Source organism: Acomys minous (genome assembly GCF_964271855.1).
Source record: "Acomys minous genome assembly, chromosome: 5".
Taxonomy (NCBI): Eukaryota; Metazoa; Chordata; class Mammalia; order Rodentia; family Muridae; genus Acomys; species Acomys minous.
In genome coordinates this window covers 108,855,903-108,882,643 of record NC_140494.1, presented here as the reverse complement: position 1 = coordinate 108,882,643, position 26,741 = coordinate 108,855,903, and the positions used below count along the sequence as shown (strand labels likewise).

Below are 26,741 nucleotides of genomic sequence, written 5' to 3'. Positions count from 1 at the left end.
CTACAAGGACCTCAAAACGCAAGGCTAAGCTGAAAAATTAATTCTGTAGGGACTGGGGAGACAGTTCAATGGGAAAAGCACTTGCGGTGCAAGTGTGGGGAAAGGAGGTCGGATCCCCACCTCTCACATAAATGGCAGGCCACTGAGGTGACCCACCTGTAATCCCAGCATTGGGGAAAGACAAGACAGGGCACCTTCAGGATAAAGCTAGCTAGCTGGACAACCCACACAGGCAAGCTCTCAGTTCAAGTGAGAGGCTGGAGTGTAATGGGGGGAGATGCCTGACAGAGACCTTTGGTCTTCACACGTAACACGTAAACACACTTGTGTTACATATATATACAGGCAAAATTAAAAGATCTCTTGTGTGCACCAACTGAATAATTAGGCTACCCCACCTAATGCTAGATTTCACCCACGGACCATCCCAAAGGAATTACGGCAATGTGGACTCTCTGACATTGGACAGGGTACGGAAAGAATGGTACTTCAGCATGGGGATGTGGTGGGGAGGTCCTTACAAAAAACAAAACAAAACAAATTTAGTCATGAAAGCAAAACATGCCAAAAACATCTCAGAAATACAAGGCAATCGTATGAGAAAAGGCAATCGCAGTCATAGTGGTACATGATTATACTTGAGAAGCCAAGGGAGAAAGGACTGAGAGTGCGACATCAGCCTGAACGACATTGCCAAACCCCAGCTCAAAGGAAAACAAACCAGTGAGACCTTGGTGAGGGACAGACTTCAATAAAAGGGAAAGTGTGTAAGAAAACTGGGTTTGATCTCTTTTGTTACAACTCATGTTATTAAAGACACTCACTCTCAACTCCAAAAGGCATTATTTACTTGAAAGAAATATAAGATGTTTCCCTTTTCTTGTAAGGCCAACCCCCACCCCCCAAAAAAATCCTACAAATTCTGAACCCTAACTTTGGAATGTCCAAAGCCAGGGTCTAAAATTACAATGTACACAACTCTCAGAGGGCCTGGGAGCAAGTCACACTGGCAAAGGAGAGCAGTGACAATCAAGGAACCCAATGCTTTGCTTAAATTGATATCTTAATATCTAGTTCGGAAAACCTTTGTCCAGGCCAGGAGGTCAGATGTCCTTCTATAAAGTCACGCTTCCATGCTATGCTGGTTCATCAAAACCAATGAGTAATTCTGAGAAGTTCTGAAGGAATTACACCAAAGTAGGAACCCAGAGTCAAGAGAGGCTTTCTCCTAACAGAGAGCTATTTAATCTTAGCAAGGGCAGCGGCTCTTCTTTCTGTGTTCTGGAACAAGGCACGGATTAAAGCTTTTACTTCGCTGGAAGGGAATGCAGTTGCCAAGGGCCCTTTTCCGTCTGCCCACCTGCAAAACAAGACACGTTCTATTTTCTATATGTCTCTATGTAGAAGCCAGACTTTAAATTGTCTTATTTGATGCAAACACTTAAACTGGAATTAGACCAATCCTGGAGTCCCATTCTTCTTTAGATATTGCCGCTTGGGGCTGCATCTGGTGCCAGCACAACCAGCAAGTGGAGAGACAGGGAAGAGATGGTTCAGTGGTTAAGAGTACCAGCTGCTCTCTCAGAGGACCAGGGTTCAATTCCTAGAACCTACATGGCAACTCACAACCATCTGTAACCCCAGTTCCAAGGGATCTGACACATTCTTCTGGTCTCTGTGGGCACCAGGCACACATGTGGTGAACAGACATGCATGCACACAAAGTTTCCATACACATAAAATAAATCAACTTTTTAACTTGAGCCACATATGATGGTGCATACCTGCAATTCACACACTTGGGAGGCCGAGGCAGGGGGTTATTTTGAAATTCAAAGCCAGCCTGGTGTACATAAAAATTTCCAGCCTGAAGTATAGAGTAAGACCTTGTGTGAAAAACACAAATCACCCTTTACAGGGGTGTGGTGCTTAGCCTCGTTCACCAGCAGCTCTCAACCTTCCTGATGCTGCACCCCTTTAATACAGTTGCCCCCAAGCACAGAAATTTTAGTTGCTACTTCATAACTGTAACCATAATACCTGATATGCAGGACATTTGATACGTGACCCATGTTGAAAGGGTCAGTTGTCCCCAAACTGGCTGTGACCCACAGGTTGTGAACCCCTGTCCTAAACTATTGTGCTCCCTGAAGATAAAGAGTTGGTCAGTCAGAAAGTGGTTTCCTGCTGAATTCTTAGGACTTAGCAATCACTGGGGGTTTTGTTTGCATTTCTGTTTTAACTGCAGAGCTGGGGATCTAGTCATTCTTTAAGATGCATCAGCCAGGTTAAGAAGGATGAACTTTTTTTTTCTTTTCTTCGAAGACAGGGTTTCTCTGTGTAGCCTTGGCTGTCCTGGACTCACTTTGTAAACCAGGCTGGCCTTGAACTCAGAGATCCACCTTCCTCTGCCTCCCTGAGTGCTGGGAACTTCTAATTTAAAAAAACAAAAACAACAATCCCCCCCCCCAAAAAAAAAAACAACAGAGCATCTGCACTACGTGCCAAAACTACATGTTCTATCAAAACAGTATAAATGAAAATTCTTTTTGTTATTAAATATGATTTGCCCTAGCAAAGACTACTAAAAGGCCCCAAGTACTGCAATGGAACGTGAAATTCTTGCCTAAATAATTCTAAGAAACAGAGGGGCCAGAGATGTGGCTCAGTGGTAAAGGGCTTGCTTAGCAAGCACAAGACCCTGGGCTCAATAGCCTGCATCACTCTCACATATGCACGCCTGCATGGGGCAGGGGGCGGAGGAAGGAGGGGTAACTGCAATTGATGGCAGGAGGTGTGTAGGTGTGTGTGTGTGTGTGTGTGTGTGTGTGTGTGTGTGTGTGTGTGTGTTGCTATAAAGAACACATACGCACCGATCTCCAATTTCTTGCAAGCTAGCTTGTAGCATTATCATGAGTTCTTTGAAAGGCATCCATTTGGACACGTAGACTGGAACCTCTTCTTGGTACTTCTTGTTCTTCTTTTCATCAGTCAGAGGCGCAAATACTTGTGGCCCTTCATCCATCACTGTTTTGCAGAGGGAATACAATCTATCGCCATCTTCGGTCGAGATGTCCTAGGACAGCACAAAGCGAACATAACAGATGAGAACTAGGCATAACGCAGGACAGATTCGATGCTTTCCCAGCAATGCAGCACACCTTACTAGTCACTAGATCCAATTAGCTCTCTGAAAACCCTCCTGAAGCCAGATGATACAAGCTGTGTGTCAGCCGATAGCCAGCAGTTCTGTGTGTCTGCACAGGAGCCTGTGTCCCCAGCACACATGAACTCCTGGCGTACTACTACAAGTAAGGGTTTGGCTGATCTACGCTTTGGAGGATCAGCTAGCCACTTCCAGGTGATTTTCCTTGTAGGATCACACACGGTTAACCCAAATGCACAGTGTGCTTGCAAAGTGGTACCTGCACAGACTGTTCACACAGCTAAATTAAATTACTTAGTTCATCTGCAGAACAAATGACTTGATAATAAGTAATATGTCTTGGGACCACTGCCCAGTTTCCAATGTCTTCACTCATAATTTATGTGCTAGACTGAGAAGTCACACAACCCTACTTTCTTACCTAGGTATAAAAGAGATTAGCAAGTTCTCAGCAAAACAGAATTCAGACAAGCCTGGAACCAACCAACCAAACTGCAGTAACATGAGTTAGACACAAAACGACCATTTGCACCCTTTAAAAACAAGGCTGCAACATCACTTTCTTAAGAAAGTCATAGTGCGGGACAAGACTTGCATTTCAAGTCTCTCTCAGCCCTTACCTCTAGAGCAGTGATCCTGCCAATCATCTCAGCAATCGCCGTGTTCAGCAAGGTCCCCATGGCCTTGCAGTACAGAGTCACCGGCAGGACATCCTGCCACACCATCCCAAGTCTCCTGAGCTGGTGCAGCACCTGTCGGAAGAACACAGCTAGTCACGCAGAAGGAGATGGCTATGAGTCCCACTCTTCATTTCATGTGAGAAATCAAGTGGAGGAAGAAGAGATCTAACCGTGAGGTAACTGGGACTCTATGCCTCTTGAGTGTTTAACCTCAGCAGAGGGAGAGAGAAACTAATGGAACCCTGCTCAGCCTGAAGGCATGCCTTCTGCAAGAAAACATCCACAGCTGGGATGGTGCTGTCAGCAAATTCTGTCACTCTCAGAGGACACAGATCACACAGCTCTGCTTACTTGTGGTTCCTAGATTTTATAGACCCATAAAATAGCCTCTGTATAAGGACATGGAAGTAGAGCAAAAGGGAACAAAGGCAAGAAAAAGGAAAGGGCAGGGGTCATATGCTCTGTTAATACTTGTATGCAAATGTCCTTATAAAACCCTGTCCACACAGAATGAATATGCACCAGTGGAAACCCACATTTAAAATGTCTCACAAACAGTCATGAGTTAACAATATTATTGAGTCAGTGGAAAGATGGCTTCCACTTGCCTTGGTTGAACAGGGAAAAGACCTAGACCTTATACACGGCCATGACAGGTCTCTAGACTTTCAAAGAGGGAGCATAGGAATCAACTGAGCAGCCTGCTAGGTGAGGTCTAAGGATGGAGCATCATCATCAGTGCCTGCAGCGGCCTCCTACCTGCCTCACTGCTTTGCTTGCTGCAGAATAATTCTCTTCGTCATCCATGTTTGCAAAGCTCCTGGCACTTGATAATCTTTCCAGAAGTTCTCCTTTCTGTGCCCGCATTTGAGCCAAAAAACACTCCGTCCCTGTGGTGGGAAAATAAACAATTGTAAACCTGCTGATTCACACCCTGCAAAACCAGGGGGGGGAGAGATGAGCATCAGACTGGCAGCTGCTCGGCCTGTGTGAGAACAACTGCATTTTAAAAGGCACTAAATGTGTCTGCTGTGTGTAATGATTCTCAGTCCACTTAGCCAGACCCTTTGATCCTATGGCAGTGTAATAGAGACCTTTCTCAACAGTTTGCCTGGAATATGAGTCAGCTAAGAAAAATCATGTCTATAGAAAAAGCAGCTACTTACTATCCCAGTATCTACACCATTGATGGAGAGCATCAGCAACTGAAAAGATATGTGACCCATGTTTTTTGAGACAGGGTTTCACTGTGTGGCTTTGGCTGTCCTGGACTCGCTTTGTAGACCAGGCTAGCCTCGAACTCACAGCAATCCACCTGGCTCTGCCTCCCAAGTGCTGGGATTGAAGGCGTGCGCCACCACTGCCCAGCTACAATAGATTTCTTCTGACTTCTAATATCACAAGCAAAACCAAGGAAGTCATAAAGAGGAGTTGCCTTGGGGTTTACAAAGAACAAGTGCCAACATCAGTGAGCACTTGCTCTGTCATGAGCACTGTCATGGTACACATGCTAGCATGTGGCTCTCTCCTGACACGGTGACTTGCTGGAGTCAATACATACCAGCAATAAAATCTGGCATGCTAATGTACCACAAAATCATGTCATGAAAAAGTAATGTTTGCACAAAGACGGCATCCATTTCATAGAATTAAATACCTGGAAACACTAACAAATTAGAAGATCTCCTACACTCTACCACATTTAATACATCCTAACCTCCTCACCTATTAAACTACAGAGAGAAATCACATTTCCCCAAGTGTGAGGCATCAGTTACCAAGTCTTCTGAAGCCAGGCACAAGGTCCACAAAGGTAGTCGTGCCATCGCAAAGGATGGGGGCGAGACGCGATCTGAACTGATGACCCAGGGTCAGCAAGTGGTGAGCAATATACATGCAGTTGTTATGGTGAATGGCAGCCAACTGGGGGAGCTTCTGAAGGTTCTCTCTAGGCCAAGAGGAAGGGCGGAAAAGGAAAACACCTGTGACTCAAGACAAGCTTTCTAAAAAGTCACCTGACTCTTAGCTTTCACCATTGTCTACCTTGTAAATGCTGAACACAACAAAGCATGCTATGATTCTGTTCAGTGCCTTTTCCAATAAACTGTTCCAGTGGCAGGCTGGAGAGAGGTCTCAGAAACTAAGAGTGCCTGCTGCTCTTGTGCAGGGCCTATGTTTGGTCCCCATATAAAAAGTCTGGGCACGGCATGGGGAGAAGAGAGCGGAGGGTCAGAAGAAAAAAAAAAGCACAAATGCATGAGCATTATACCAAGCCTAGGAGTGAGGCCTAGGCAGATATATCTACTTTGGAAGCGTCATGATTTTAAAATAATGCCAAAGCTGAAATAAGTAATCTAAGGCAACAATTCTCAAAGTACACTACCCTAAAAAGAAACATGAGCAGAATTTAGAAACCTGTTAAAGATGCAGGTCTTCAATCTCCAAGCTACTGGACAGTGGGCATGGGGTGCAGAAGCCTGTCTTGGCTAAACTGTGAGGATAGGGCACAGAAGCCTGTCTTAGCTGGACTGTGGGCATGGGGTAGGCACAGAAGCCTGTCTTGTCAAAGTCTCCAGGTTCTGATGCACAAGTAAGGTTCCTGAAGTGCTCTAGCACAGAGGTGCAAAGTCACACAAGGGAAAGGACAAATCCATAGTAGTGGGGGAAAGTGTGGTTCACTGACTTCAATAGCTTTAATCTTTCTTCACTTCAGCACACATAAAGTAGAATATCTCATTTTAATCACATCAAGGATAATACAAATAAAAATCATCCCAACTTTCCAAAACTCTAAACGTAAAAAAAAAAAAAAATACTTAAAAGCTAGGCATGGTGATGCACAGCTTTAGTCCCAGAGCTTGGGAGGCAGAGGCTAGCAAATCTCTGAGTTTGAAACCAGCTGGTCCACGTGGCAAGTTCCAGAACAGCCAGGACTATGGAGAGAGAGATGGTGTCTCAAAAACAAAACCAAAATCCTTTAAATAATATACTGAATTTGTTTGTTTGTTTATTTTCCTTTTGAAAGCAGAGCCCTTAATGGGCTGGAGAGATGGCTCAGCAGTTGAGTGCACACACCACTCTTGTAGGCCCCAACTTTGGTTCCCAGTATCCATATCCAGAAACTAACAACTACCAATAGCTTCAGTTCTAGGAGAGCTGACACCTTCTGACTAGCCTTCAAGGGCAACCAAACGCACATGTGAACACACACATAAACATAAAATGAAAATAAACTCAATCTCAAAAAAAGAAGAAAGCTGAGGAACAATTTTGGTGACATATTACTAAAAACATTTATAAAAACCATGCAGAACATTTCCTCTGAATAACAGAAAGAACTAGAGGCCTCAGGGTTGAGTAACCTTTCAGATCAGTATTAAAAGCAAACCTTTGAAACCCAAGACACAAGTTAACACAGCCCGCCACTGAGAGTACTTGCTCCTAGTTCACTCTGACTTGACATTCTCACAAGGTAGTGTCTACAGAATTACAAACACCTACAAAAAAACACAGCACAGCTGGGCGTGGTAGTGCACACCCGTAATCCCAGCACTCAAAGAGGCAGAGGCAGACAGATAGCAGTGAGGTCGAGGCCACTCTGGTCTACAAAGCAAGTGGAGGACAGCCAAGGCTAAAAGCCTATCTCAAAAAACAAACACACAAAAAAGAGCTCAGCACACTCCCTCGACAAGGACCTTATTTCCTAACCAAGAAAAGTACAATGACCCTGAGCTTCTAAGTATATGCCACCCTCCTACACGCACGATCCACATACACACCACAGTCAATGTCTACAGCCTTTAGAAGGTCTGAACTTGGTGTACTTTTACTGTGAATTTTAATCACTATCTTTGGTGGAAAGTTACTGGCTTTAACTTGACTTAACGTTTTAGACATACAATTATATAGAAATGAGATCCTTACTTGTGGTATGTTGGCACCACATCGTGGAACAAATGGAAGATATTTCTCACTGAGTAGAATAGCTGGACGGCACTAGAAGGAAAACAAACACTTAGGAGAAATCATACAAAATGAAGCAAGAATTCTGTTAGTGGGTCATCTGATAAAAACTACTGCTGCAAAAAAACACATGTTCTGGTCATTGCATGAAAACACCGTGGACCTCAATGGAGACATACTCAGTATTTTTGTTTTGCCTTCATATTTTGAGACAGGGTTTCTCTGTGGAGCTTTGGCTGTCCTGGACTTGCTTTGTAGACCAGGCCATCTGCCTGCTTCTGCCTCCCCACAGGCGTGCACACGTCATACTCACTATTTCTAGACAGAACTTCCCTTCTAAAACAACCTACAGAACAGGAGTATTTAACCCAAAGCCTCTTTTCCACTTAATCCATTTGTGCTCTGCCAGCACCCAAAGTATCCTTCCAGTGACAAACAGAGCTAAGCCTCAAGCAAATGTCACCAATTCCCGATGCATTCTGCAAAGGGCAGGGAAGGCATCAACACAGGCATCACTGGGTTCTTTTAGAATCAGGCTGACTTTCAGCTTTCACCTTTCCTCTTCTTCCCCAGTGCAAAGAGATGAATCAACATTTTTTAGAACAGAATCTAACCCTCAAGATCCTTTGCCTTTTAAATCTGATCTTTAGCCACCTAAAGATCACTATTAAGATGCATTTAAAAGGTGTGTGTGTGTGTGTGTGTGTGTGTGTGTGTGTGTGTGTGTGTGTGTCTGAGTGTGTCTGAGTGTGCCTGTGTATGTTTCTGCATGTGTGCATGTGGTGGGAGGTGGACAGGGAAACTTGGCCTCCAAAATGAACCTTAAAAAAGAAAATAGAGAGATGGCTCTTTATTCTTTTTTTGGGGAGGGGGTGCGGGGGGAGGCTTTTCCAGACAGGGTTTCTCTGTGTAGCCTTGGCTGTCCTAGATGCCCTTTGTAGACCAGGGTGGTCTCGACCTTACAATGATCCACTTGCCTCTGCCTCCCGAGTGCTGGGATTAAAGGTGTGCACCACCACGGGCTATTTTAAAGCCTATTTTGGATCACACATACACATATCCCACATGAGGGTATAGGGGTGGAGGGATGAGGGGGTGGGGGAGAACAGGGATTTCCTAGTCTCAACCCCCACATGATGGCTCACAACAATCTACAACACCAGTTCCAGGAGACTCGGTACCTTTTTCTAACCTCTGTTGGCACCAGGCATACTTGTACACATAAACAAAACACCCATACACATGAAAATTTTTAAATCATTTTTAAATGATTAAATTAAGTATTAAAAAGCCATCTGTTGTAAGTGGTATGAAAATAAGTATTAGTATACCAAAACATTGGTTGGTATCAGTTTTCTCAAAAGAAAAAAATATAAATATTATTAAACAATTTTTACTTCTGGTCTGATGTATTTAAAAATGTCATTCGAGGAAATAATGTCAACTCTGTTTACCTTGCCAAAAGAGCACATTCATCCTTTACAAACAGTTTCCTTCACAGATCAGAGAAAGCAACAGATCTCTTGCAAACCTGGTACCCCGGGTGACTGCCAGATCCCATATACAGATGAAGGAAAAGAACTGATTCCACAAAGTTGTCCTCTGACCTCCACACATGTGCCACAGCATGATCAAGTGCACATACACATATAAAAATAATAATAAGCCGGGCAGTGGTGGTGTATGCCTTTAATCCCAGCACTCAGGAGGCAGAGGCAGGTGGATCCCTGTGAGTTCGAGGCCAGCCTGGTGTACAAAGTGAGTCCAGGACAGCCAAGGCTACACAGAGAAACCCTGTCTCGAAAAACCAAATAATAATAATAATAATAATAATAATAATAATAATAATAATAATAACAACAACAACAATAACAACAATAACAATAATAATAATAAATAAAATGCCTTACTTTTCTTTCTATTATAATTAATACTGGACTAATCAAAGCCATGGCAGTACTTGAAAGCATGTTCTATCCAGAGCAACATTAACAGAGGTATTTGCGCACAGGCCTGAGGATACAGCGACTAAGCCAAGCTCAAACTAAAAGTGTTTTCTGTCAGGCCAAAAAGAGCAGCTAAATGGAGACCCACAGTGAACGGCTTTTATAAGCCCTGCTCTACAATCAGGTAGCCAACCTGCCATGTATTTCTCAGGAGCTGCTTCCCCAAGACCAGAGGAGCATTTCAAAACAGAAAGATTCAATATGAGATGTGAACTAGAGCCTGAGGTGCCCCAAACACACTACAGATTGGGGGGAAGCCATTTTGAAAGGGTGAAGATAAATCTGCAGTATGGTCTACTCCCATAGACATCTGCCTCTCCCTCCCCCAGCCTGTTGCTATATGGAGCTGAAAGGTGAAGTGCCCAGATCCCTCTGGCTCTCCAGCCTCCTCGTGCTGCTGTGACCTATGGTGTGAGGCCTACAGTTATCCAGCAGTAAGCATTCCAGTGTTAACCCTTTCAAGGCAGTGTTCTAGGTCTCCTGCCTTGCTTTCTGATGTAACATCCTTTAATCACAGACAGCCAAAATTAAACAAAAATTAGAGCGTGTCTTCCTAAAAAGTGAAAACAATGTCTAATGCCAAATAAGCCTATATATCTATCCACACATGTATCTATTTCTTGGTTTCTTTCTTTTGCTTTTCTGGGTTTTGTTTGTTCTCTTTTTCGCAACTGGTCTGTACTAGGTAGCCCAGGTTGGCCCAGACCTTGCTCTGTAGGCCAGGCTGGCCTCAAATCCACAACTGTGCCTCAGCCTACCAAGCAGTGGATTGTGTCCATGCGCCAAGAGCCCAGCCAGCCTCCGCTTTAACACCTTCACACCGCGTCACTGTAAATGAATAACAGGGATCGAGTCATCTGTGTTACCATTGGTCACTACTTGTTGTTGCCTCGAGTAAAGTCTGATAAGCCAGCTCCATTAACTTCTTCACAGACTCGCTGATGCGGCACGTAGGCAAAGAAAAGGAATGTGGGTCCAGCGACGTTCCAGGCTCTAAGTTCCTAGCGTCGTTGATCTGCATTTTGCACACCTTCTGTACCTGTAGCCTGTTATCCACACCAGGACTAGGTAAGTCTGGGACAGTTTCCTGAGACTCAGGAGTAATCTAAAATTCAAACACAGCAACAGAAAATGCAGTTTTCAGGAAAAGCCAAACTCAAGCACCCAGCTAAGGATAAAGACACTCAAGGCCTCTGTGGTGATGAAGGTGACCAGAAGATCTGCACAGAGGTGGCCTGATTTAAGGATTGTGTGGTCTTGACTGATAGCACACCAGAGGAAATAAGCGATCTCATGTACTGTGGGATGGTTAATACTGATGGAAAAGCAAAGATTTGGAGTAACTGAAAAGACCTGCAAAACTCATCGTTCTCCGCTCTCAGAAATATTTCAAGTTGCTTCAAAATGTGTTAATACCTGTGTGCTTCAAATAGCTAAAAACTGTGTTAGAATGGGCACAACAGTGGGCCACGCCAAGGAAAATGAGTTATGCAGAAGACGGCATTAAGAGCTCAGTGCCTGAGCTGGATGTGGTGGATACCTTTAGCCCAGCACTTAGGAGGCAGAGAAAACGGATCTCTATGAATTCAAGGCCACCCCTGGTCTACAAAACGAGTTCCACAGCAGCAGGGGATACACAGTGAGAGCCTGCCTCACAAAGGGAAAAACAAAGTAGAATCCCATAATCCCATACCCGCACTGCCATTTCAGGCAGCTCAGAGAAGTGGCTGGGCAATCTATTAATAGGTTGCCTTAATCTGTATTTCAGTAATGCTCAGTATGTTTCAGTAACACTCTGCATTTACCAAATGTTGTTATGTAAAATATATAACATTTATATATTATATTATATATACTTATAATAATATGTATAATATAAAACCAAAAAGGCCAGAACTAAAGACACAAAAGCAAACTGTTATTCATGTAAATTAGTCTACCCTCATTGTAAATAATTACTTATACCTCTAAAAACATATTCATTTTGTTTGTATTTACGTATGTGTGTATGCATGCCCATGGGAGCAAGTGAACATCTCACAATGGGCCACACTCTCTACAGTTCACACTCTCTACAGTTCAAGCACATACCTGCTTAATGAAGACAAGAATAGTCTGCTTTTTTATTTCAACAGCAGCAATCCACTACATTTATACACACTTTCTCAGTGTATATGGTTGCTTTCAAGTATGAATTTTATCTGGAACTCACAATATTCAAAGAAAAGGGAGCTAGCAGGAACTGTTAAAGAGGATCACTCATCTCCAGGAGCCTGACAGCTGCCACTCCTTTCTACTTTACCATGTGTGCCTCAGAATGATGCTGCTTCCCATGAAAGACGCAGTGAACCCAAAGTACCTTCACAGTGTTGTGAATTTCAGAGGTCATTAGATTTCTAGCTGCCACAATCACATCCTGGCACTTCTTATTAGCAAAATGAGAGTTGATGTTGCGAGCATATTTTAGCAAATCGGTAGTATCTCCTTTTAAAAATTTCATCTCCTTTAGGAACTTTTCAAATTCTTCTGTAGACTGTATGATCTGACACAGATAAACATCAGAAAAAGAGAAAAGAATTATATATAGTTATCCCTCAGTATGTTTTGGGATTTAGTTCCAGAATGCCCCTCAGAAATTACAATCCATGGATGTTCAAGTACTTTGAATAAAAAGCTACACTGTTTAAGCCAGGCGTGGTGGCGCACGCCTTTAATCCCAGCACTCGGAGGCAGAGGCAGGCGGATCGCTGTGAGTTCGAGGCCAGCCTGGTCTACAAAGTCAGTCCAGGATGGCCAAGGCTACACTGAGAAACCCTGTCTCGAAAAACCAAAAAAAAAAAAACCCAAAAAACAAAACAAAAAAAAGCTACACTGTTCACATACAAATTATGTGCACTTTCCCATATACATAAATCATCTCTAGTTACAGTACTTAATACAATGTAAATGCTATGTAAATAGACACCATAGTCCACTGTTTAGGGGGAAATTACAAGAAGAAAGGGGGGAGGAGAGAAATATATATATATATTAGATAGATAGATAGACAGACAGACAGACAGATATATTAGAGAAACAAAATTTTCCCCAAATATTAGCAGTCAAAAGTCAGGCTGAACCTACAGACACTGTAAATCAACTATACACACATTTCAATACCAAAACCTCAAACCCACTGTAATGAAAAGAATAAGAACCAAGATGGCGATTTAGATGATAGAACAAATCATCAACTACTTGATTTAAAAATATACATTCTGGGAGCTGGAGAGACAAGTCAGCAATTAAGAACACTTGCTACAGCCAAACTGTGGTAGCGCAGGCCTTTTTTTTGTTTTTTGTTTTTTCGAGACAGGGTTTCTCTGTGTAGCCTTGGCCATCCTGGACTCACTTTGTAGACCAGGCTGGCCTCGAACTCACAGCAATCCGCCTGCCTCTGCCTCCCGAGTGCTGGGATTAAAGGCGTGCGCCACCACGCCTGGCTAGATGTATCTTAATAGTCCACTCTCACACAAGGTTACTGAATGTAAGAATTAGTCTTGTTAACCTTGTCATCTTAGCTCTTTTGCATTGGACAGCCATACGGAAAGGCAGGTAGAATACGGCCAGCCTTCCCAGGAGTGTACATCATGCTAGTTCTTCATGGAAGTGTCAAGCAGTCGCTTGCTTGCAGGTTGTCCTTGTGTGTTCACTTCCCCAGACATCTGTGGGTTTATCTTTCCCCTCAGCATCCTTGTTTTCTGGTAATTCTTTGATTGCTGTGTTAGTTGATTGCTTGGTAGCGCAGGCCTTTAATCCCCGTGCTCAGAGGCAAAGGCAGGAAGATCTCTGTGAGTTCAAGGCCAGCATGGTCTACAAAGTGAGTTCAAGGATAGCCAAAACTACACATTTAAAAAAAAAAAAGCACTTGCTGCTCTTGCAGAAGACTGGGATTTAGCTCCCCGCACTCACATGGTAGCTCCCAAGCATCTGCGACTCTAGCTGAAGAAAATCAAATGCCCCCTGCCCATCTCCACAGGCACTAAGTACATGATACACACACTTAAGCTCCAGTAAAACACGCCTATACATCTTTTAAAGCATTAAAAATTTTAATCCTATCACTTGGGAGGCAGAGGCAGGCGGGTCTCTTTGAGTTCAAAGCCAGTCTGGTCATCAAAGCAAGTCCAGGATAGTCAAGGCTACACAGAGAAATCCTGTGTAAAAAAAAAAACAAAACAACAACAAAAACAACAACAACAACAACAAAAACAAAACCACAAAAAACAAAAAACAAAATAAGAATTAAAATTAACAGCCAGGAACGGTGGTGCACACCTATAATCCTAGCACTTGATGGGACAGAAGCAGGCAGATTTCTTTGAGTTTGAGGCCAGCTTGATCTACAAAGGAAGTCCAGGACAACCAAGGCTGCACAGAAAAACCCTGTCTTGAAAAACAAAAACAAAAACAAAACAAAACAAAACAAAGAAAGAATTAAAACTAAGCCTGGCACAGTAGCACACCACCTTTAATCCCAGCACTCAGGGAGGCAGAGGCAGGTGGATCACTGTGAGTTTGAGGCCAACCTGGTCTACAGAACAAGTCCAAGACAGCTAAGGCCACACAGAGAAACCTTGTCTCAAAAAGCCAAAAAAATAAAAATAACTTTTAAAAGATTTATTTATGTATTTATTATGTATACAGTGTTCCACCTGCACTCCAGAAGAGGGCACCAGATCTCATAGATGGTTGTGAGCCACCATGTGGATGCTGGGAGTTGAACTCAGGACCTTTGGAAGAGCAGCCGGTGCTCTTAACCTCGGAGCCACCTCTCCAGCCCTAAAATAAATTTTAGTTACGTATTCTTCCAACCTTAGACTCATTTGGAAGAGAATCTTCAATAGAATTTGAAGACTCCAATAAAGGTGCCAAGATCTTATAAATAAACACCCTTATTTTAACATTCAAGCAAGCACTAAAAAGGGGGTACCACATAATAACTATTACAACTGATACAAGTATCCAAGTTTTTTTTAAAGTATTTATAAGAAAGCATACTTCCAGCCGGGCAGTGGTGGCACACACCTTTTAAGTCCAGCGCTTGGGAGACAGAGACAGGCAGAGTTCAAGGCCAGCCTGGTCTACAAAGTGAGTTCAGGACAGCCAAGGCTACACTGAGAAACCCTGTCTCAAAAGACCAAAATTAAATAAATAAATAAATAAATAAATAGTAAAAGCATACTTTCTCAATCAAAGAGGCAGGAAGCCAGAAGAGAAATAAAGCTATCAAGAATTTGTTATTTCTACTCCTTATTAATAGTTTTCTTGGGGGCTGGAGAGATGGCTCAGAGGTTAAGAGCACTGTTTGCTCTTCCAGAGGTCCTGAGTTCAACTCCCAGCAACCACATGGTGGCTCAAAAGCATCTATACCCTCTAATGCCCTCTTCTGGCGTGCAGCTGGACACGCAGATAGGGCACTCATATACATAAAATAATTAAATAAGATCAAAAAATTTTTTTAAGTTTTCTTAAGAGTATAACTTAAGAACAAAAGATCCAAAAGAAAAAAACAAGCTGGCACAGGACTGGACCCTGACTGCAGGCATGCTCTCTCTCCATGCCTTACCTCCTCGTACTGCTGAAGCTTGCTGCTATTTGTGGGAATAGAGTACACCAGGCAGTTTCTGATGAGGCACTCAGACAGGTCCTCCCAGATGACATCGCCAAGCATCTCACACAACACGATCTCAGGGGCTTTTCCATTTTCTAGTTCAGCATCAAGAGGCAAATCTAAATTCAAAGGAAAGGGTTTTAGACATGTGCTCCTGACAAATTCTTTTTTTTTTTTTTTTTTTAAAAGTATAAAAAGGTAGGTGTACTTTGGAACTGAAGCTCCTGAGCAAGGTCAGCAGCCTCAGAGGACGAGGCCAGCCATCCCTGACAAATTCTTAATCCCCAGTTTTCTAATATGATTAAGTTTTCAGATAATAGGCAGAGCAAGTTCCAGGGTGGCCAGGGCTACACTGAGAAACCCTGTTTTAAAAAAACAAAAATAAATAAATAAAATAAAAAGATAGTGGGAAAGGAAACAGCAGAGATAATTCTACAGGTACCTCAACAGGCTGTGCATGACAACGCCCAACATAAAATCATAACTATGTTACTCCCTGCTCAGGTGAATCCTGCTCACTGTAGCACTCCTGTACTCTCTCACAATACACATTATGCCAACTCCATTATAACCATCCATCCATAAGCCATTAATCTGATTATATAACAAGCACTCAGAAAGTGTGCATTCAAAGTTAAAACTAGTTTTTAATAACGCCTTACAAAACCTTACTTAATGATGATGATGATGATGATGATGATGATGATAATGATAATAATAATAATAATAATAATAATAATAATAATAATAATAATAATAAAACAAAACAACAACAACACCTTTAATCCTTTAATCCCAGCACTCAGGAGGCAGAGGCAGGAGGATCTCTGAGTTTGAAGCTAGTCTGGTCTACAGAGCGAGTTCCAAGACAGCCAGAGCTACACAGAGAGACCCTGTCTTGAAAAGACAAGAAAGAAAGAAAGAAAGAAAGAAAGAAAGAAAGAAAGAAAGAAAGAAAGAGGGAGGAAGGAAGAAAGGGAGTACACCAAGAGGTTGGTGCTTTCTTTTAGACTCCATTCCAGCTTTCTTCTGAACAGACTATGAAAAGTGAAGTCATTACAGACATTTTTTAAAAAAAGAAAAAAACAAGCCAGAGAAACCTTGCCTGGTTTACAGAAGACAACAAATAGCAGCTGCTCATGAGTTACAGAGTGTCAGAAAGGCTACTGAAACCACAGTGTCACGTTTTCACAGAAATGAATGCTTGCTCACTAAACATTCAAATAATTGACAATGAGAATGTGGATTTGGGAGAGGGGTATAATGCAGGAGAGACAGGACCTTACTCTGTATCCCAGCCTAGCCTAAAGTCACTATGATCCTCCTGCCTCAGCCTCCTGGGTGCTGACAGTACAAGCCTGAACCACCACACTAACTATATTTCCCACTGATCTCATATAAAAAAGATGGGAGGGTGGTTGTCACTTGTCACTTGCTAAGGACTCTTGTCCCCATAAAATTCTGTTGAAGCCCTAAATGACAACACGAGGGCATTGGGAAACAGATTACTGCCCCAGCCTGGGATGTGTACTAAGTTCCGGGCAAGATCATGAGACTTTTCTCAAAGAAAAGCAAAACAAAACGATAAAATTGTATTTCTTCCTAAGGATCAAGAGGAAGAAAAGCTACCTCGGGAAACAGACATGGTAGAACATATACCTGTGGTGCAGCAGCCTTGGGAGGCTGAGGTAAAATTTCAAGTTTAAGGGGTTCTGTGCCTATGAAAGTTACACAAAGAACTCCTTGCTTTATTATGTCTAAATCATTTATACAAAAATAAATAATATATGATTGTTAAGAAGGCCCACGAACAGCAACATTTCTAAAAGTGTTTAAAACCTTTCCTCAGAAGAATGCTGGCTGGAACATTCCGCAGACTACTGAGGAAACCCAGGAGAATGTAAATCAGACTAGGAATAGCAGCATTGTTTTAAAACACCAGAAGAAATGTTTTTGTTATTTTTTTTTCAAGTCAAGGTCTCTCTGTGCAGCCCTGGCTGTCCTGGATCTCGCTCTGTAGACCAGGCTGGCCTCGAACTCAGAAATCCACCTGCCTCTGCCCTCCAAGTTCTGAGATTAATGATGTGTACCACCTGCCTGGCTCAGAAGAAATACTTATGGGGGCGCAGGGGAATATCTGATTCAAAGCAAAACACAAGAACAGGCTACTTCTAACGCAAATACATAAAGATTGCCAATAAGCCAAGTGGTAATGTAATTTGTTCCTGACATTCCTCATCTGCCTGCCTCAGGTTAGTGTGGATTTCCCATGGCAATATGTACAACAGTGCCTGCCTGTTTCTCCTACCATTCAGAAGAACATCCTAGACACCATTAAAACCCAGGCTGAGATGTCACTAATGACCCAACAGGGGAAAGGCAAGAATTGTACAGTAGACAAGAAGTAGGAGTCAGCCATGCTTATACAGTGTGACTAACCCCAGGTATCAGCACTTGTTGTTGTTTTGTTTTTCGAGACAGGGTTTCTCTGTATAGCCTTGGCTGACCTGGACTCACTTTGAAGACCAGGCTGGCCTCAAACTTAGAGAGATCCGCCAGCCCCTGCCTCCCGAGTGCTGGGATTAAAGTTGTGTGCCACCATGCCCAGCCAGTATAGCATTTTTGCTGTAAGAGTAATAACTGTAAAAGTAGTATGCGCATTTCCAAGTTATAAAAGGCCGTTTGGGGGGTACATACCTAAAAGCTGTTTCTGGAGCACTTCCAGTACCAATTGGATCTTTGCAAAAACTTCAGGTGGGGAAGGATGCTCCTCGTCCGTCGCCAGAGACTGAAAGCGAATGGTAACTGAACTGGGCTGCTGTTCAGTCACAGCATGGAGCGACGGGCAAGTCACCAGAGGCTTAAGCATATACTTCAGTAGCATCTGACCTGAAATCATTAGAGTGGAGACACTCATCAACAACAGCTAGAAATACATTACTCATATATGAAATTCCCAGAAGTAAAGAAATAAAAAAGAGTAAGATAAGGAATACTCGTCTCAAAAAAAAAATAAATTTTTAATTTAAAAATCAGAGGCTGAGCCAGGCGTGGTGGCGCACGCCTTTAATCCCAGCACTCGGGAGGCAGAGGCGGGCGGATCGCTGTGAGTTTGTTCGAGGCCAGCCTGTTCTACAAAGTGAGTCCAGGACAGCCAAGGCTACACAGAGAAACCCTGACTCGGAGGAAAAAAAAAAAAAAAGAACAGTTTTAAAAGAGGGCCCAGGCATTACTAAGAGAAGGCCTTTATACGCATTCCCTTTGATAGACTATAAAGCTAAACACCATCACTAATACTCTGCTCAGAAGTTCACTGACTCTTCGGTCATCCTTTAACGCTGCCTTCTGAAACTTAGTGTGACTGAAACAAATCACTTACCAAATAACTTCAGCTTGGTGGGTAATTCTCCCAGAATGGAAAACGCCAAGAGGACAGAACTGATGGACGGCAGCGGGGTCATCTCTTCTTTCTGGGGCTGTTCGGTGCATAAATGAAGTTCTGTTTGTAGGCATGATTCTAAGCTGCTGGCATCTAAGAAAAGGAGGAGACTATCAGCTGTCTCAGCCACGCAAGGCGCTCACCTCCTCACAGCACTTCCTCTGCAGAGAAGTACAGCCGCATTACAACGTCTTAAAACATGGCCAAGTATGACATACACACCCTAGGCCCTGCTTCCAAGCAGAAAAGGCTCTTCTTTGCATGTCCCAAGAATCTGATTAAATGTAAAAAAAAAAAAAAAAGATGTCATGCCAGTAAGAAATGCTACCTAGGGGCTGGAGAGATGGCTCAGAGATTAAGGGCACTGACTGCTCCTCCAGAGGTCCTGAGTTCAATTCCCAGCAACCACATGGTGGCTCACAACCATTTGTAATGTGATCTGATGCCTTCCTCTGGCCTGCAGGTGTACGTGTAGGCATAGCACTGTATACATAATAATAAAATATAAATCTTTAAAAAAAAGAAACGCTACCTAAATATGTGCAGAATGACTGAGAGCGAGCAAGGACTGCAAAGTGAGCTGTGTCCTAGCCTTCCTTCCACATACCAGCACCGCCACCCCAGCTAAGCAGGCCTAATGAGGACCGTGTTATCAGAAAGACGTCAACACTCCTGCCAGCTTCTCTTCATCTGTGGTCTACTTGACAAACCCCCCTAAAATCTTCTGTATCATTTCTTTCAAAATACCGAATAATATGTACTATTTAACACATGGAAGTGGGGGCAAAATGGATATAGGAAGAGCAGGGTGGGACTTACTTTGAAATACACTAGCTTTCAAAATCCAACACAGGAAACTGTATGTCCTTTACATACCTCTTCCTGGGTTTCATTCTAAGGCAAATGATTTACTAAAGTGAGCTCACTCTCGAGCCGGGCAGTAGTGGCGCACGCCTTTAATCCCAGTACTCAGGAGGCAGAGGCAGGTGGATCGTTGTGAGTTCGAGGCCAGCCTGGTCTACAAAGTTAGTCCAGGACAGCCAAGGCTACACAGGGAAACTCTGTCTCAAAAAACAACCAAAAAAAGCCGGGCGTGGTGGCGCACACCTTTAATCCCAGCACTCGGGAGGCAGAGGCAGGAGGATCTCTGTGAGTTCGAGGCCAGCCTGGTCTACAAAGTGAGTCCAGGACAGCCAAGGCCACACAGAGAAACGCTGTCTCGAAAAACAAAAAACAAAAAACAAAAAAACAAACAAAAAACAAACAAACAAACAAACAAAAAAGTGACTCACTCTCAGGAGTGAGAGCAGAAAGAGAAGGGAATGCGGGTGTACATGATTAAAATATATTATCTACACTCGGGAGGCAGAGGCAGGTGGATTGCTGTGAGTTCGAGGCCAGCCTGGTCTACAAAGCGAGTCCAGAACAGCCAAGGCTAACACAGAGAGACTCTGTCTCCAAAGGGGGGAAAAATATTATCTACAATGTGAGAATATCTTCATGATCTATTATTATATACAATATAGTCTTTTATTCTGCACAATATATACTCCTCAGAAACAGGAAACACGAAAACCTGTGGGAAGGGAGATCACACTAAGAGGGAGGTCTGAAGATTAATAAATGAAACACAGAAAAATGAAGAGGTTAGTAGTATGTGAGACGCTCTTGCTTTCTAACGCTAACTGTTTAGGACGTGGTCAGAGGCCGCAGTGGTTCAGGCAGATGAAGCAAAGCAGTCCACCTGAGGCCAGCAGCACCTTTTGACGCTGGCACCTTCCACACCACCAGCTTCTGCCACTCTTCCCCCAGGTGGTAAAGGATGTTCTGCTTCTGCACGGTGAGCTCCATGCTCAGAGACTTCAGCATTTTTAGGTCGAAGCATTTTCTGGATTTTAATGACTTCAAGCATTCGTGTGCCTGGTTGTAAAACGGGAAAAATCACAAGAGAAATCAAAATCTGTTGAACGGCAACAGATAAAAGGGGCAGGAGCATGCCAAGAGCAAGAACAGCTCTCCCTGCTCAGACTTCTAGGACAGTGCGCATACCTCCTCCAGGTGCAGAGCGGCCGCGATGTACTTCCTCTCTGCTAATGCACCATTGTACTCCTCAATAGCAGAAGAAAACTGGAAAAGGTTACGTTTAGATTAGCAAGCCTTTTCATTTCCAAGTCTTACCGCTTTAACCATCTGCTTAGAAAGTGTGAAAACACCATTTGGTCCGAACACGTCAGAGCAATTAGGAGAGACAACCTCCTCGCCCCCAAACACTGAAGGTCCAGCTGAGCTTACTCACCTCTTGCAGTTGTTTGAGCAAATTTAGGACTAGGGAGTCTCTTTCCAGCTGCTGCTTCAAGTTTGTAAACTCAGCAGTTGATATGTGAAGATCCCGACACACCTAATTTATACAATGGCGATATAAGTACTTTTAACCCACAAACATCAAAGGAATAAAACATAACATCCCACTCAGCCTTAGTACCGCAGTGGAATTTATGCTGAAATTTAAACATAGTTCAAACTAAAAGCACAGGTAAGCCAGGCATAGTGGCGCACACCTTTAATCCCAGCACTTGGGAGGCAGAGGCAGGTGGATCTCTGTAAGTTCGAGGCCAGCCTGGTCTATAAAGCGAGTCCAAGACAAGACAAACCCAGGGCTGTTACACAGAGAAATCCTATTAAAAAAACAAAAAACAAAAAAACCCAACAGTTGAAGAGATGGCTCAAAGGTTAAGAACACTGTCTTTTCTTCCAAAGGTCCTGAGTTAAATTCCCAGCAACCACATGGTGGCTCACAACCATCTATAATGAGATTATGTGCCCTCTTCTGGCCTGCTGGTGTACATGCAGGCAGAACACTATATAAAATAATAAATAAATCTTTAAAAAAAAAAAAAAAGCACAGAAGATGAGTATGAGAGACTGGGTCCTGGGTCCACTTACCCTATACAAGAAAGAACACTATTCTCAGGTCAATGAGATGACTCAGTGGGTAAAGGTTTTTGTCATCAAGCCGTATGACCAGAGTTTAAGTGGCAAGCATATAACACACAAAACAAATAAACAAACCCCAACAAAAAATGCCCATCCTCATCAACATAAACCGTCAAGTCACGTTCTTTTCTTTTTTTCTGTTTCTGTATTTTATGCACATCAGACTGGGGGACCAGACACCATTATAGATGGTTGTGAGCCACTATGTGGTAGCTGGGAATTGAACTCAGGACCTTTGGGAGAGCACACAAGTGCTTTTAACCATTGAGCCATCTCTCCATTGCCCTCACACGTTGAGTGTCCCCCACTTTCAGAAAAACTTCCCTCCACTTGAACAACCACCCTATTTGTTGCCTTCTTCCTCTCCTTCACACAAATCAGCATCTTCTAACAGTGACATGACAAAACACTCTCTTAATTCCTCCTCTCAGTCTCTCTGCATCTCACTGTGAAGAAGGTTTTGGCTCAAAAACGCCCATTTTTCACTGCTTGACCCAAAGCCTATCTAACCAATACCAAGCTAACACTCTCCCTCTTTCCTCCCTCCTTCCTCTCCGGCTCCACAGTCCCATTCTCTACTGATTGTCCTTAGTTCTCTAAAATATCTGGCCATGCCTGGAGACGTTTTTGGATTGCCTCATAAAGGAGGGCTGTTATCTAGTGAACAGAAGCCAGGGGGATGAGCACCTACAGTGGCCAGGACAGAATTAATTACTCAGCCCAATACATCAAGAGGTCTAGATTTGTTTCAGTGGCCAAACAGCTTGTGGCTCAGTCATGCTTGGCTCCGGAAGCATACCATATTTTCCACACAGATAGAAAGTGCCAGGCCACAGAGCACCAAGGTACAGGAAGAGGAAGAGTCCTCTGTACACTCACACAGAGTAGAAGAGCTGCAATGAACCACACAGGCCAACTTCACAGAGGCCAACTTCAGGAAAGATTGTTCTGACATGTAACTGCCTGAGGCCAGCAGATCTAAGAAGATGCTATTAAAAGATGAAAGGGTGGCTGTGTATATAGTGACATAAGCCTCTGGTCTCCAATCTTAGCTTTTGGGGATGAGGAAGCTGGAGCACTGCAAACGCAAGGCCAGCCTGGGCTACAGTGAACTCCGGGCCGGCCTGGGCTACACTAAAAGACCCTGTCTCAACAAGAGAGAAAGAGAGGAACAAGCATTTTAATCAGGAAAAGTCGAAAGACCAAATTCTAAGCTTTATCTGATTTCATCTTCTTATGAAAACAATGAAGTCCTGAGATTTTCTTTAATAAAAAAAAAAATCCATTCAAATGTAAGACATTAGAATTCTCATTGAGAGAAAAAGTACAATAAGAGGAAGTAATACAACTAAGTTTGAGAAATATTTCCAATTTGGAATTGGAAGTCACCCTACAATCATTTGGCTCAACTTCAGTTTACCAACAAGGGAAGTAAGGCCCTGCAATGTGCCACAGAAGAGTCTTAGAAATCAAGAAGCTAAAATGATGCCTCCCTAAGAAACTTAATCCACCCAACATAACCATCTATTCTTACCTCACTCTCTATCCTGGACTTCAGCTGGTCGATGTCGTTAGATAGATTGTCCACCTGGGTGACCAAGTCCTGTGCACTCTGCATGGTAGGCAGGAATTCACTGTACTTCTTGCTGATCATATTGCATACCTCACCCTACAATACAAGATCGGTGAAACGTACAACAATGAAGTAAATCAGCAACTTTAAGATATACAGCATCTTCCAATATTAGAACTTTACCTTCCCTCCAAACCATGGATTTCCTTCAAAGACATTTCGGTCATCCTTTTGGGTCCCACACATTATTAAAATATAGGAAGACAACCATTACCAAACCCCCAACAATGCTCAAGATTTATACAGACTCTAGAAATGGGAAAGATGGAGTCAAAAGTTTCACAATGAACTGTATCAGGCTCTGTCCACAAATCTTAATCATCTACCTAAACATATCAATCCATAATCTGTATACCTTCATTTACTAATTTTTATTTTCTGGGTTACAAAGTTTTAATCTTACAACTCTTCAAATTATTAGAAGGGCAACGGAGATAGCTCTGACGGTAGAGGTGCTTGGCACCCAGCCTGATGTGACCCACACTGTAAAAGGAAAAGCAGTGACTCCCACAAGTTGTCCTGAGCTCCACATGTGCACCATGGCACACGTGTACCACACAGACACACAGACACACACATAAATATTCCTTTATAAAGGACGAGTCTCCTTATCTCCCTTAACTCACAGCAACTTAATCCTCCCTTGAGCACTCTACACTGAATAAATTATGCTTGCCCACAAACTAATTCCTTTTAAGTAGAAGACACTGTTCTCCAAACTGACCAAAATACAGGGCTGAAATGCAGTATGCCAGCGGAGCTACAAAGTATTCTAGTACAGATAGGCTGCCTCTCAGGGAAAATGTCTAGCATTTGTTTTATCCAAGAGGCTACACTGAGAAGAAAGGTGGGTGGGCGGGTGTGTTTGTAGAAATACCTGGAAAGTGGTGAAAAGATGAAATGGCAAAATATGGGGCTGGGGTTGCAAGGAAGGTGCCTGCCTGAGACATGCAAAGTAATTCTCCCTGGGCCATGGTGGTGCACGTCTTTAATGTCAGCACTTGGGAGGCAGAGGCAGGTGGATCTCTATGAGTTCCAGGCCTGCCTAGTCTACAAAGTGAGTCCAGGACAACCACAGTTATACTTAAAAACTCTATCTCCAAAATCAAAAGAAGAAAGAAAAGAAAAAAGAAAGTTCTCAGCCGGGCGTGGTGGCGCACGCCTTTAATCCCAGCACTCGGGAGGCAGAGGCAGGCGGATCGCTGTGAGTTCGAGGCCAGCCTGGTCTACAGAGCGAGTCCAGGACAGCCAAGGCTACACAGAGAAACCCTGTCTCAAAAGACCAAAAAAAAAAAAAAAAAAGAAAAAGAAAAAGAAAAAAGAAAAAAAGAAAGTAGTTCTCAGTTGTCTGAAGATTCAGGTTTATGTATGAAAGAAGGCTCTGAGTGCAATGTTCTCTTTATAGATCATTTTAAGAAATCATTTTTTAAAATGTAAGCCACATTATAGAAATGCCAGTGGTATGCCAGATGGCAAACGCCATCTCAGCACTTGGAAGGCAGAGAAAGGCAGGCGGATCTCTGTGAGTTCCAGGCCAGCCTGGTCTACAGAGGGAGTTCCAGGACAGCCAGGGCTATACACAGAGAAACTCTGTCTCAAGAAAAAAAGAAAGAAAGAAAGAAAGAGAGAGAGGGAGGGAGGGAGGGAAAGAGAGAGAGAGAGAGAGAGAGAGAGAGAGAGAGAGAGAGAGATGCCAGTGGCATGAATACATAAAATTAAGAAAGCCATTTCTGTGTCATCAAGAGTTGTTAGGAAGCGCCTACCAAGCTTGCTCCCTTAAGTCCAGACTTAGTCATACGTCATTTTAAATGAAAGCCATTAAAGAAGTAGTTTGTCAGGCAACACTAATACAAAGTAAAACTGTGGCTGTGAGCCGCAAATCCACACAGGTGCCAGATTATGTTCACCAGCCCTTAGCATGCCTCAAGTTCTGTGCGTGAATTAAGATTTTTATAAACACATTCAACCAGTTCAAAGAGAATCTGAGGAGAATGGCGCGAATTTCCTAGAATTATCACATTCATCCATAAATGGAGGAGTGGGTAGCGATGAGCAGCCGCATACAGGGTGGCTGTCCTGGCTCTCTGGACATCCGGGCTTCCAGTTCCATCTCCAGCTCCGCAGGTTTCTTCAGTCTTCATCCCTGGCTCATTCTAGCTCAACTTAGCCCCACTCCCCAGCACTGCACAGCCACGGCCCTTCCTCCTCACAGACCCAGGACTTGGTCTCCAATCGCTCCGTGGCTGGGCTTCAAGCAGCCCCACACACTTCTCCCAATCAGCTCCCCACCCGGATCTCTCCAGCTGCAGCGGCCGGCGGCCCGCCCTCACCTTGATCTCCTCCACTCGCCGGGTCAGGCGGCTGATCCGGGTGCCGAGATCCTCCTTCTCCAGGCTCCCTGAGTGGGACAGGACTTCTGTCACGAAAGAGGCCATCGCCACGAAGCGTACCTATACCACCGGGGTCACTCGTGAGGCCAGCGCAGCAGATCGCGTCCCGCCGGCGGCCTCAACGCGCAGCCTGCCGGGAAACTGAGTCCTGCGGGGCCCGGCGCTCGAGCACAGACGACAGTCGCACTACAGTTCCCAGCAGGCCCCGCGCCACATGGAAACGAGTGTTTCGGCAACGTCTGGGAGCTCCGAAGTGCGCAGGCGTGATCCTCTCTCTTACTGGTTTTCAAATGTCTGCCCGTTCCCGCCTTGCGGAATGTTTCACGTAGTAAACCCTTTATGGCCCTCCTTGTATTTCGTAACGTTTTCCTGTTAAATTATCTAGCCCATTATTTATGAGATCATATCGATCTTTTGTTAGATATCCATTCATTGGACGCAGCAGCTGACTTGAGTCTATGCGAATTTTGCCCTCTGGAGTTGTGCGAAAGATTGGCATCATCTCATTATAAGTGAAAGCTCCCCTCCCCCATCCCACCTTTCTTTCGTTTTTGTTTTTTGTGGGGGTTTTTTTTTCCTTCCGAAACAGGGTCTCTCTGTAGCCCTGGCTGTCCTGAACTGGCTTTGTAGACCAGGCTGGCCTCGAACTCACAGTGATCTGCCTGCCTCTGCTTCCCAAGTGCTAGGACTAAAGGCATGTGCCATCACGCCCAGCTCCATCTTTTTTATATTGTTTATAGTGCCGCGTACTTCATATGTATGCGGGGCACACATTCATATTGTGCGGACTAAAAACAATATTTTGTAAAACTTTTCC

General features: G+C 43.6%; 1 protein-coding gene across 2 annotated transcripts; it reads right to left on the bottom strand.

Annotated features, from left to right (window-relative positions):
* Window positions 1–831: 831 nt before the first annotated feature.
* Window positions 832–26,080, bottom strand: ZW10 (zw10 kinetochore protein). 2 transcript variants are annotated; one of them, XM_084781351.1, is made up of 16 exons: window positions 25,865–26,079; window positions 23,436–23,570; window positions 21,204–21,305; window positions 20,957–21,034; window positions 20,668–20,827; window positions 18,848–19,000; window positions 18,166–18,357; window positions 15,424–15,587; window positions 12,175–12,357; window positions 10,682–10,920; window positions 7,771–7,842; window positions 5,625–5,794; window positions 4,606–4,736; window positions 3,787–3,918; window positions 2,874–3,076; window positions 832–1,360 (listed from the first exon to the last, which is right to left on the bottom strand). In XM_084781351.1, the coding sequence occupies exons 1-16, from the start codon at window positions 25,967–25,969 to the stop codon at window positions 1,240–1,242; spliced, it is 2,340 nt and encodes a 779-aa protein (XP_084637477.1). In that variant the 5' UTR covers window positions 25,970–26,079; the 3' UTR covers window positions 832–1,239. The 2 variants fall into 2 exon arrangements, with proteins under 2 accessions (XP_084637477.1, XP_084637478.1); XM_084781352.1 differs by lacking the exon at window positions 18,166–18,357 and having other exon boundaries at window positions 25,865–26,080.
* Window positions 26,081–26,741: the final 661 nt, after the last annotated feature.

Bases quoted from the DNA above. Each gene is read 5' to 3' on its own strand.
- ZW10 (XM_084781351.1), bottom strand. From the start codon at position 25,969: ATGGCCTCTTTCGTGACAGAAGTCCTGTCCCACTCAGGGAGCCTGGAG. The intron at 19,001-20,667 runs GTGCTGCTGGCC...TCCTTTTCTTAG, and splicing joins GAAGGTGCCAGCGTCAAAAG to ATGCCAGCAGCTTAGAATCA. The intron at 10,921-12,174 runs GTACTTTGGGTT...TTTGAATTTTAG, and splicing joins AAATTCACAACACTGTGAAG to ATTACTCCTGAGTCTCAGGA.